This window comes from Myotis davidii, unplaced genomic scaffold (genome assembly GCF_000327345.1).
Source record: "Myotis davidii unplaced genomic scaffold, ASM32734v1 scaffold168, whole genome shotgun sequence".
Lineage (NCBI taxonomy): Eukaryota > Metazoa > Chordata > Mammalia > Chiroptera > Vespertilionidae > Myotis > Myotis davidii.
The window spans coordinates 5,501,866-5,514,780 of record NW_006383016.1 but is presented as its reverse complement, the minus strand read 5'-3'; the positions used below and the strand labels follow the sequence as shown (position 1 = coordinate 5,514,780).

The window sequence follows — 12,915 nt, the reverse complement described above, 5'->3', positions numbered from 1 at the left end:
ATCTCCTACTGGGGATGTGCCCGCAACCCAGGTACATGCCCTTGACTGGAATCGAACCTGGAACCTTTCAGTCTGCAGGCCGACGCTCTATCCACTGAGCCAAACCGGTTTTGGCTGGTCCATATTTTAAACTGCTAGAAAAATTTTCTAGAAAACGAAGCCATTGGATAAAGATTTTGTGTGAAGGATTGATAGAGCTCTATCAAAGATGACATACAGAATGGCCCATGGTTTTGTGAGAAGATGCTCAATATCATTCATTGTCAGAGAAATGCAAATCAAAAGCGCAATGAAATATCGCACATCTTGTTAGAATGTCTATTATCAAAAAGACATGAAATAATACATGTGTTGGTGAGGATGGGGAGAAAAGGGAACCCTTGGGCACTGTTGGTGGGAATGTAAATTGGTGCAACCACTGTGGAAAACAGAATGGAGGCTCCTCAAAAAATTAAAAATAGAACTACCGTGTGATTCATCAATTCCACACCTAGGTAATTTATCTGAAGAAAAGTAAAACACTAACTAGAAAAGATATCTGCATCCCCATGCTCACTGCAACATTATTTACAAAATATGTAAACAACCAAAGTGTCCATCAATAGATAAATGGATAAAAAAAATGTGATTTTATATCTATACTAGAGGGCTGGTGCATGAAATTTGTGCACGGGTAGGGTCCCTAGGCCTGGCCGGCAATCAGGGCCTATCTGGGCCATCTTGCCCGGTCCTGACTGGGAGGTTGGCTGTGGGAGTACACTGACCACCAGGGGTCAGCTCCTGCATTGAGCATCTACCCCCTGGTGGTCAGTGTGCATCATAGCAACTGGTTGACCAGTCATTCTGGTTATTCAGTCGTAATGGTCGCTTAGGCTTTTATATATTTCTATATCTATATATCTATATATCTATATCTATATCTCCAGAAGCAGGGGTGGGCAAAATGGGTGAAGGGAGTCAGGGGTACAACCTTCCAGTTATAAAATAAATAAGTCATGGGGATACACTGTACGGCATGGTAACTTTAGCGGATAAAACCGTATTGCATATTTAAAAGTTGCTAAGAGAACAAATCTTACATGTTCACATCACAAGGAAAAAAATTCTGTAACTATGTATGGTGACAGATGTCTAGACTTATTGTGGTGAACATTTCACAATATATACAAATATTGAATCATTATGTTGAAAAGAATATAATGATGTGTGTCAATTATACTTCAATATAAAAAAAATAAATGGTGGGGGGAGGGGTTGAGGTGGTGGAAGAGGGCATAGAGGGAATAAATGGTGATGAAAAAATAAAATAAAATAACTTATATAAATAAGTAAAAGTAAGCTGCAAAGGTCATGCTAAATAGTTTTTCTTAATATACTGTCAAAATTCCATTTCACATGAAGTTTTATACCACAGATCACTGTATTTAGTCAAAAATTACTTTTCTAAGCTACGTTTTAAGAAGAGTAGGAAAGGCTACTTCTAATTTTCAAGCTATGCCCAGACACCAACCTGGTGTGTAAAACTGTACAAGATCAGTTTCAACCACATACATAACCTAATCCAGCAGGATTTTCGGCAATTATAATAATAAATTCCAATAATAAAGTTAAAGCAGAATTAAAGAGTCTTTGGTAAGGCTAAAACAGCTTCCCGAAAGCCAAGCCAGTGGATGGCGATGCTGTGTGAAGGACTGCCAGGGCCTTTCAAAACTGCAGCCCATGGCCAGGGACCACCGCTAGCTTTTCTATGAAGATGGGCATAAATGATTCTTCAACCAACAAGGCAATTACCAATTCTGATTCTTGGCCTTAAAAAACACAACAAAAATGTTGCATTCCAATATATTAAAAACCAATAACCTGGCCTTTTGTTGACTGTGGTAATTCTTTGTTTTTTTCCTAATGAAACACAGTCTTTTCTCCTTTGTGCAGCAGGCCACAACTTTCCCTAAATTGTGTCATGTTGATTTAAAAAATCAGATTTTATGCTTCCATGGAGGTTCCAGAAATTTTCCGCCAAGAATACTAGTGGTCTTGCTGGACAGGCTGCACCAAGCAGAGCGAGTCCATGCCAGGGCCTCCTTTCGCCTTGACGGGGGCCTCCCACAATGATGAGCAAACACAGGGCAAGTGTCCCCACATCACTGTCCAAATGCCCTTCAAAATCCCTGGATTCATTATTTCCGCACCCCTCGGAGGGAATGTGCGTGGCCTTACCGCCGACGTTAGACGCGCAAGAATTTCATCACTGCTTTCTTCCGAGTCTTCAATTTTCCGATGGGACCTTTGAAAAACAAAGAATGAATTACCCTTCAGCTCTGGTTACTCAAATTTATCTACCAAGTTATGGGGAATAACATGGTATTCCTACTGTTTAATACATGATTGTCTAATTATTCTTGTTTAATACATCAGTGAAAGTCCCCAAGCAAATAACATGGTATCGGTAGTGCCATGGGAACTCAGTTCTGCTGCAGCCCAAATGTCCCTTCAAATTCAGTCAGGAAGAACCTCTTCACAAAACACCAGCTAAATCCTGATAGAGTGCTGTTCTCCAAATGATTTCACAACATAATCCCGGCACACTGGCTTTACAGATATGGGCATACACAAAGCATAAGTGGCTGTGAATATGTGCTGGTTAAGCACTAACATTCCCTCTAGACTAAATGAAATCCAGATTTTGAAAATATGAATCATGAATTTTCCACTACATCTGAATTCCAGCCAAAACAGATGTATTCTGAAATGGTCTGTTATAGACCTAACACTATGACAGGATTTATGTGGAAAACAATAGCAGAAGAAGCCCTTTGTTCTTTTTTAAGAGAGACAGCCCAGTTGAGAGGCCAAAAAAAAAAAAAAAAGTGTATGCATATGTTGAATCACTACAGAGACATATATTACACAGTATCAGATTGGTTTGTTTAGGAAAATCACCTTTCTAATGTAATTCATGAAAAAATGTTCACTGCACAAACGCATGTACTAACGTACAAAATGATCTATTTTTTAAAACAAATCTTATAGAACTGCATTCTTTCTCTTTGTTTGGTCAAAGAAAAAAATTAACTAATGCCATCGAATATATAAATTGTCTCCCAGGTCCATTTCCACAAGCAATCCCTTCTCCCCTGTGGAACTGGAGGGGTCGGTGGTAGCTGCCTTGCGGAGCGGCGTTATCAGGATGGCAGTCCAGTGATTGATTTCAATTGCACCAATGGCAGCAGTGGGCCGGCTGGGGTGCTAGCCGGAGTGGCAGGAGGGCGGCTCCTGGCTCACAGGGGAGCTAAGAAGCTCTTTAAGAAAATAAACGCTGGTCAGATCAATTCTGACATTGGCTTCCTGTTCTGCACATGTTATTAAACCTTTTTATAGAAAACAAGCCATCCCCTTCCAGAGCAGTGAGTTAAAACTACTCCCTTTATAAGGATTGCATGATGTAGGTATGGAACAGTGCGGGTGTTGTCCGATAGCTTAATTACCTATGCAGCAAAGTGTTTCAAACATTACCTAATGACCTGCCCATAAAAACAATGGTAACTGAGCATGATAATTTACCGTATTCCCCCAAAACCAAGTGACACTGATGATGAATATTCCAAACAATGAGCTTTATTATTAAAATGATCTATTCACAAGGTTTCCCTGCGTGGGCAGTGTGGCTCAGTGGTTGAGAGTCGATCCAGAAACCAGAAGGTCACAGTTCGATTCCCAGTCAGGGCACATGCCTGGGTTTTGGGCTCGATCTCCAGTAGGGGGCATGCAGGAGGCAGCCGATCAATGATTCTCTCTCATCACTGATGTTTCTCTCTCTATCTCCCTCTCCCTCTCCCTTCCTCTCTCAGAAATCAATAAAAGCATTTTTTTTTTAAAAAAAAAAGTCTTAAAACGGTTTTCCTATACATGAAGTTATACTAAGGAGAGATTTGCAATCTTTTATAACCTCAGCCGCCAAACCAAATTTATATGATTAAGTTGAGGCGACTGACAGATCTGTTAGGAAATGAAGCACCAAACGCACCGAGACACCAGGGCACATCACAAGGGCTTGGATACTCCGTCTGGGTCCACAGAGAGGGCGGCTGCTCATGCTGTCCCCTGCCTCTCAGACCCTGCAGACACCTGGGGGAGTTGATGGGGTGAGGTATTTCGCACCACAGATTCTGTCATGAATGTCATTTCAACAAACTTCTGAGAGAAACTCAATATTCCCAGGGAAGCCCTTGTGTTTGTGACTGATAATGACTACTTCATGAGTGATGGCTGAGAAGTTGCTGGTTCAGTGGCAAATAATGTAGTCCCTGTTCAGAAGCAAAACTATCTGTCATCATTCCTCCAGCACAAAACATGCCTCAGCACAAGCGTTTCTAAAGGAAATGTGCCTGGGGAAAGCCGGGTGATGATCTCCAGCGAGCTGCCCGCAGCCCCTGTCCCACTTTTATCGCCTCAATCAGCACAGTTTATGCCCAGGACCTCCCAAATCTTTCTCCTGCCCGAGCTCCCCTTGTTCTTCCATCTGCCTTCAGTGTGGCTCTAGGTGGCAATTCCAGGAATTTTCACCCACGTGGGGAATCTGTAGGCTCTTGGAACTCAGCATAACTTACACTGAACTCCTCTTCCTCCTGCCCGTGCCCCTCACAGCTCAGCTCCATGGCCACCCTGTGGCCACCCCCTTCCTCCCGCCTTGCCAGACACCAGACTCTCTAGCTTCCCTTCCTCAGGCTCTGCTCTTCTTCAGTCCCTCACGGTCACTGACAGAATCTGGTGTAAAATATCTCACCCCATCAACTCCCCCAGGTGTCAAGACTCACTGACAGTTGAGGCCTGCACCTTCTCTTGCACAAATTATGTTAACCACCTGATCAACTTCTCTGTCTCTGGCTTCTCCCCTTGTGCTCAATCTCCTGCAAGGATTACCTTTCTAAGACTCAAATCTCGTTCTGCTGTTCTCCAGACTCCAAACCAGCAAGGGCTACCCCACTGCCTGCTGAGAGCTCTAGAATTCAGAAACACCCTTTCTTTCCTGCAAATGTGTCCCCTGCCCCTGGCATGAGCAGGCACCCGCGTCTCGCCTGCTGGAAAGGGGAGTCTTGGGAGCAGAACTGGTGGGAATGGGCAAACAGTAGAAGTTTGAAAAGGGGAAAGGAAGAGAGAAGGCTAACCCTCAAGCACTTGTCTTCTTCACCACTTGGGTCCCGCCTCAGCTTGATGCCAAAATGCCCAGAAATACCCCACCGTCTTTCCCCAGCAAATGTATTTTCATAAAATGTAGATGAATTCTGATTATTTTATGTATGTAAATACACATCAGTGTAGTCCAGTGAAGACAACGTTGTCATATATCAGATCAAAATAGATAATGGAACAGGTGGGGCAAGGGAGAATAAAGCAAAGAATCAATTGCAATACTTGCATATTCCCCACATATTGCCCAGTGGACAAGAGAGGAAGAGGGAAGTTCCGAGTGTGGCTAGGGAAGGGAAGCACAGAAACCCGGGCTGGAATCCCGTTAACGGCAACGACATGTTGACTTAAGACAGAAAAGGACTGACCCCAGGAAGAAAGACCCATGCCCGAGGGTGTGTGCCAGCAGGAAGCTCCCAGCCAGTGGGCACACCCCTTTAAGCATGTTCATGGTTGCTTCTCAATGTCTCTGCTTAACAATAGCCCAAGCCTGAACCCAAGTCCTAGTGCTGCGGGCAGACGGGCAGACGTCTTTAAAAGTTGGAGAGGTTACTATCTTAGGCAGTGGTTCTCAACCTGTGGGTCGTGACCCCTTTGGGGGTCGAACAGCCCTTTCACAGGGGTCGCCTAAGACCATCGGAAAACACACATATAATTACATATTGTTTTTGTGATTAATCACTATGCTTTAATTATGTTCAATTTGTAACAAGGAAAATACATCCTGCATATCAGATATTTACATGACGATTCATAACAGTAGCAAAATTACAGTTATGAAGTAGCAACGAAAATAATTTTATGGTTGGGGGTCACCACAACATGAGGAACTGTATTAAAGGGTCGTGGCATTAGAAAGGTTGAGAACCACTGATCTAAGGGTAGTTGAGAGGACACAGGAGTGGCAAAAGCCTGTGGTCCTCTCTGCCCTGGTCCCTCTAACTATCAAACTGGATATATTATCATTCTACCCAGCTCCCACCAAAAACCAAACAAAAGTCCTCCCCTCCCCACAGACTTCCCTGAATTTTGAGGCACAAATTCAGCAAGTCCATCCTCCTAGTTGCAAGTCAGCCTTGATTTTCTCTCCTCTCCACGCAAGCACAGCCACCCACCCACAATCCCCATTGCATGCACCCTGGAATCCTACTGGCTTCCAGATGTATCTCTTATTTGACCACTTCTTACCACCTCTGCTACCATTATGGTCCAGCCACAGAATCTCTCTCACTTGGACCCTGGGGCCAGAGTGGACTTATTAATATGCAAGTTAGATCATGCCCCTCCTTTGCTCAGAATCCTCAAATGACTCTCCATCTCCTTCCGCATAAAATCAAAGTCTGTATGAAGCCCTTGGGATCTGGCCTCCTGGTCGTTTTTTCATCCTTCCCTCTCTTATCTCCTCCAGCCACACTTGCTTTGTTTTTGATGCTTCTGCCTGGAGCCTCTGCACCGGCTGTCCTTTTGACCTGGAACGCCTTCCTCAGATACCCACATCCCTCAGACACCCACATTGCTCCTCTCCTCACATCCTTCAAGTCTCTGACAACTTCCCAGAAAAGCCTTCACTAACCCATATCCATAGCCCCCATATTTCCCACTTTATTTTTCTTCATAAAGCTTTCCACCTTTAACCAACATAAATCTGTTCATTGTTGAAATTCTGTCCTCCCCTACTAGACTGAAGGCTCTGTGGGAGTAGAGATTTCTGTCTGTTTTGTTCATTTTTTGCATTCTCAACACTTAGAACACAAACTGGTGTGACAAGCATTCAATAACTATTAGTTGAAGACAGGGTGGGGCAAACGTAGGTTTATAGCTGTGGGTACATGAAACACAGAATGTATTCTTATATTATTATTCATGGCATTATTTTCCACAGGAACAACTGCATATTCACTGAGTACCTTAAACTTCAAGGAATGCTCTGCTATGAACTACCATCCCAGGTGTATTGCTGCACAAGATATTAACTAGTTACCTCATCAAGTCAACTGAAGGACTCTGCTTATACCCAAGAACTATTCCCTCCAGTTATTCACGCATTCTCCTAGCTCCCTGCAGCAGGTCTTCCTTTCGGTGACCTTTTTGTCACTAAAATCCAACAAGACTGACTTTCTTATACCTAAGACCAAAGATCTGGTAACTATGAAAACATATTAAATAACAGCAGCATAATTACCACCCCACTGCCTGATCTTTTTCTAAACAATAATTAGCATAGCCGTAACGGCAGTACCCAGCCTAGGCAACTGCTTGACAATCAGTTACGTAATTCATAAGGCAAAGGAAAAGAAGCAGAAGTTCCCCACCCAAGAACATCTCTCAACACAAACTCTCAGCTCAACATGGTTGAGTTCTAATAAAGAGCCTTAGGAGGCAGCACACAGGAACCGTGATCTGGGCAGTAGTTTCATACCAGTCCCAGCATCATCTCCAGCAACTTGGATTTAACTGGCCTCCCTGCAGAGGTTCCCAGAATTCTCTCTGTGAAAATGTCTTCATGAGAATTAGTATAATGGATTTGAGATTATTATTCCAATGAAGTTTTCACAAAGAAAACTTACTGTAATTCTATACATGAGCTAGAAGATTGTTTAATCAAAACATTTGTGCTTCAAAATTCAAGAGCAATCAGTACCATCTTGGAGATGGATCAGCCTACTTCTTTTTCAAAAGTGGAAGAGGTTTTCTGGTATTCCACGGTGGGAGGTTGGAAGCATTTTCTTAGAGAAATATTATTATCATTTATTATTATTAAACATTATTAAAATTCACTAGTTCTGTCTATGTCGCAATATTGAATAGCATATGTGGGCTGCCAAGGGCTACCACAACATACGTTGTTCCTACAGAAAAAAAAAAATGTGTTAAATGCATCCCAACAACCACACAATAGACAAACATTTGGAGTCAAGTTGTTCAGGAGATAGAGACTGTACATAACTGGCACCAGCCAATCCCGCTGAGAAGTCACTCACGACCTTCCAGGCCTGCTGAGCCAGCACTACTGGGCATGGCGATGTTGCCGATGCTGCAGGTGACAGACACATCTAACAATATGAAATGTGGCCTCAGTCAGCTTTGGTGTAAAATGCTCCTACTGCCATCTCAGAGGCTTTCATTTGTTTCTGAGTGTGCCTCATATACATACTACACATTACCCTATGGGTTAAACAGAGATATTCTGGATTGGGACTGATGAGGGTGGGTAACACACCTGTCTTCCAATCGGAATTCTTACAGAAAAGAGGATGTTAGGCAGGCCTCTCCACTACCTCCCACTGAAACCCCCTACAGCCAGGCTCATGTTGACCTGTCCTGGTCTGTTTGGTTTGAAGGAACTTGAGAGAAACATGATTTTTAAGATGGACTTCAGACTACTCCTGCTAGGGGCTAATGAAATTCCAGGACACAGACACTGTTAGAACCAAGACAGGAATCTTTCAAACAGGAAATATACAGCACACAAATATGTGAAAAAAAAATCATAATACCCAGTAGATGTAGCAAAATCTATCTTTAGGATACTCTGCAACCAAGTGAGAGTCACTTAGACCGATCTGTGATGGTCAGAGGTGTCTTGGGAGAAGTGACATCAGGGTGAGTTTCTGATGGGTAAAGATGGCCCTAGAACTGCGTCAGGGTGATCTGGACATGCAAGTGGAAAAATGGCAAGAGGTAAAGCTAATGCCAGACCAGTCAGGCTCCATCTGTTATTGCTAAAGAATCTGGGTTTTAGGCCGAAAGCCATGAACTTCGGCTATAAAGCAAAGGAGATGGGTGAAGAAGTAACTACAAGACATACAACCAAAGGTGGGTTTGGTTTCTTGTTATGATTGAGAGAATCATTTGGTTACTGAAGGAGAATAGCCAACGGGGGGGGGGGGGGGAGAAGGAGAGGGAGAGAGAGAGAGAGAGAGAGAGAGAGAGAGAGAGAGAGAGAACAAATGGGAACGAGAGAGCGAGGAAGTCGGGGAGAAAAATTAGTCTTGAGCAGGAGGAGGGCTCCTCCACCAAGCTCAGAAGGAAATGGTGCAATTCACATTCTCCTGGGACAACCCAGAATCCATTTCACACCTGCTGATGGTCAGGCAAGGAAAGGTATTCTGGGACTTTTTCTTTCAGAAACATTTCCTGGGCCAGATATGAGCATTTTCTTTCTAAGAAATCATTGCCAGCAAGTCCTCAAGAGAACACTCCTCAAGGAGCACAGACTCAATCTCTCCCACGTCCAATACCTACTGACCCCAAGCGAGTGAGAAGGGCGTCAGACCAGCACTCAAGTACTGTCCCATCCGCACCCTCTCCTAACACCTACGTTCTGGACAGGCCTGCTCTTCTTACTAAAGCAAATGCTATGACCAAAGGAAAAACTGAGGTGGTAGGAAAATGAGAATTGGATTTTTTCTTGAGGTCTTCAATATCATGAATATAAACATCTCTTAAACCTTCTTAAGAGAAGATACTTCTTCATAGCATCAGGCTACTTACTAGTTATCCTTCTAAATGAAAGTTATCCATCAGTAGTACATTGTAAATGTGACAGGTTTCATTAGAGTTCAGGGTATATAGTTACACACTCATCTAAAACTGAATAAAATTAGTTATTACTGATATCTTCTTTGTATATTTTACATTGAGGATTTTAGCATCAATCCTGAATATTTAAACAGCTACAATTCAAAAGCTAGCACAACTGGACCTAAAAGTTCAATTTTTATTAAAATTCCTGTACGATTCTTAAACACTGACGCACTCTGACAAAGATAAGCGATCTGTTACCACACCTGCAATAAGCCTTGCGTGTAAACAATGGAAATTTGGGAGGATTTAGCATTTCCTTGGGAGAAGGGGTGATGAGTAATAGCAAAGATTAACGTCAGCTGACTTCAGAGTCATTTTTGTATAAACAATTTAAAGTGATAAATGGAAATTTTCTTCACCTTTGATCCCAACACAAAACTTATGCCAAATTCCATCATGAAAAACATTTTTGCGAAACGCTAAAAAAATGTTTTGTTTACTCACACAGTATTTCCTCCTGCCCAAAGATCATAAAACGAAGATCCAATTAGGAAAGTCAACACTCCAAAGGGTAGGTTTAGGATGCACGAATGGCCCACGTGAGGTTGAGCTCCTCAATTAGGAAGAGTTAATCCAGCACCATTTCCTAAATGAAAGATGCTGATGGGTTTCTCATGCTGTTTCTACCTGCCAGGTGGACATGGAACAGCTAGGGAAGATAAGGAGAATGAAAGGAGCGGAGATGACAGGACAGTGGGAGGTTCCAGTGTATACTGGGTGCTAAGGGGACACAAGGACATAAATTTGGAGGTCACCACTGTGGAGTTGATATCAAATACCAGACTGGCTGAGGGCTCATCCAGATGAGAGAGAAAAGGTCTGAAGAATGAGCTCTGAGACACTCCCTGTTTAGAGGTCAATGTTTCCAAATGTAGGTTTTATTATTAACAGGTACGGTGAGGCCAATGACCAGGAGGCAGCTGCCACTGGAAAGATCGGTCAGTTTGGGAAGAATTAACATCCTAATAATACTGAGGCCTCCAACCTATGAACGTGGATGCATCCTCCACTTCTCTGTCTTATTTCATTTGGCTTTTGAAATGTTTGGCAGGCACCTTTTGCACACACTTTTACATTTACACCTAAGTAATTCATAGTGGGGTGTTTTTTTTGTCCTAATAGACAGAAATAGAATTGAATTTTGTATATTGACCTTGTATCCTGTGACTGTGCTAAATCCACTTATTAATTCTGGTAAGTTTTTTGTAGACTCTAGGGGATTGTCTATGTATATAATTGTGTTATCTGCAAAGATAGACAGCTTTAGTTTTTTCTTCTCATCTGTATACCTTTTACTTCTTTTTCTTGCTTATTGCACTGGCCAGTACTGGAAAGAAGTGATAAGAAGGGATGTATTAATCTTGTTCCCAATCTTAAGAGAGAAAGACAATTCTTTCTCACTAAGCATCATGTAAACAAAAGATTTTATCAGGTGGAGGAAGTTGCCTTATATTCCTAGCTATCTGAGAATTTTTTTTTTAATCATGAATGAATTCTGAATTTTCTCAAAAGAGTTACCTGCATTTATGGAGTTTATCATATAAGTTTTATTCTTAGACTGTGAATACAGTGAATTGCATTGATTTTTGAATGCTGAACCATCCTTGTATTTCTGGGATAAACCCCCCTTTTTCATGATGTATGATCATCTTTATACATTGCTGGGTTCCATTTACTAATACTTGAGAAAGATTTCTGTGCTTGTATGCATGAGTTGTATTGGTCTGTTTTCTTTTTCTTTTTTTAAATTTTTTATTACAAAGGGTATTACATATGTGTCCATTTTTCCCCCCCGCCCTAGACAGTCCCCTAGCCTCCCCTATCCCCCAGTGTCTTATGTCCATTGGTTATGCTTATATGCATGCATACAAGTCCTTTGGTTGATCTCTTACTCCCCTACCTCCTGCCCCCCAACCCTCCCGGCCTTCCCGCTGCAGTTTGACAATCTGTTTGAGGCAGCTCTGCCTCTGTATCTATTATTGTTCAAAAGTTTATAATGGTCTCAATTATCCATGAATGAGTGAGATCATGTGGTATTTTTCCTTCATTGACTGGCTTATTTCACTTAGCATAATGCTCTCCAGTTCCATCCATGCCGTTGCAAATGGTAAGAGTTCCTTCCTTTTTAGAGCAGCATAGTATTCCATCGTGTAGATGTACCACAGTTTTCTAATCCATTCATCTTGGTCTGTTTTCTTTTTCTGAAAACATTGTTGTCATTGCCAGGGCAGCTTGGGCAAAACAACTAAGTCAGTTGCTCTCTATTTGTCAAGGAGGGGAACTCCTTGAACACAGAAACAGATCACAGACCATAAACTCGGCATGTCGATTAAGCAGACACAAGACAAAAATGTTACTGTGAATTCAAATAACAAACTATCTTATTTCTTCCAGCAGGACCTACATATAGGAGCCGGAGAGGGTGTGGAGAGGCAGCCTTTCCACCAACATATGCTAACAGCTAACGACAGGGACCTGGAAATGTACTTCAGTCGGATGCCTTCACTGAGCAGGTTAACAACACGGCTTCTTTTCCTTCGGTCTGGCTGTCCAGCAGGGTGCAGGCTTATTGGGGAGCAGACAGACTGTTCAAAGAAAACGGAAGAAGCTACATTCTTCTTTAGATGTGTCTGAGCGTGGCGGGAGTCTGATTTTAGCAATCCTCTACGGCTCTTCTAAAAACGGCATTAATGCTGACTGTCCTGTAATTGGCAGAGTTTAGTTCAGGGCTCACAGGCACCTGTAACGGTGGCTGAACTGAACTAGTGAAGCTTCCTTGCAGCCTAAATTCTGAGTCACAGACTCACAGAGTCACAGCTGGAGAGAAATGTCCCACTCGCCCTGAGGGGTCACTTCCCAACCAATATGCCATGGATGGGTTATAGAAATGCTGAGATATTGATCTTGCAGCTGCTAGCCACCACTAATCATTAGCTGCTTTGTCTATTTATCTTATTAAGTTTATCTTAATGTGCTAAGCACGAGGAATTAAATTAACATACTAAAGGCCATATATGAGAAAGCCCACAGCTAACATCACCACACTCAATGGTGAAACACTGAATGCTTTTCCTCTAAGATGAGGAAAAAGATAAGTATGCCCACTTTTGCTATTTCTTTTTTTTTATTTTTATTTTATTG

General features: G+C 42.4%; 1 protein-coding gene across 1 annotated transcript in view; it reads right to left on the bottom strand.

The window, feature by feature from the left end:
- Window positions 1-12,915, bottom strand: part of RAPGEF5 (Rap guanine nucleotide exchange factor 5) — a 153,630-nt gene that overhangs the window by 126,048 nt on the left and 14,667 nt on the right. The window contains exon 6 of the mRNA XM_015558131.1: window positions 2,218-2,284. Coding sequence (XP_015413617.1) covers window positions 2,218-2,284 — 67 coding nt within the window. The remainder of the gene's footprint in view (window positions 1-2,217; window positions 2,285-12,915) is intronic.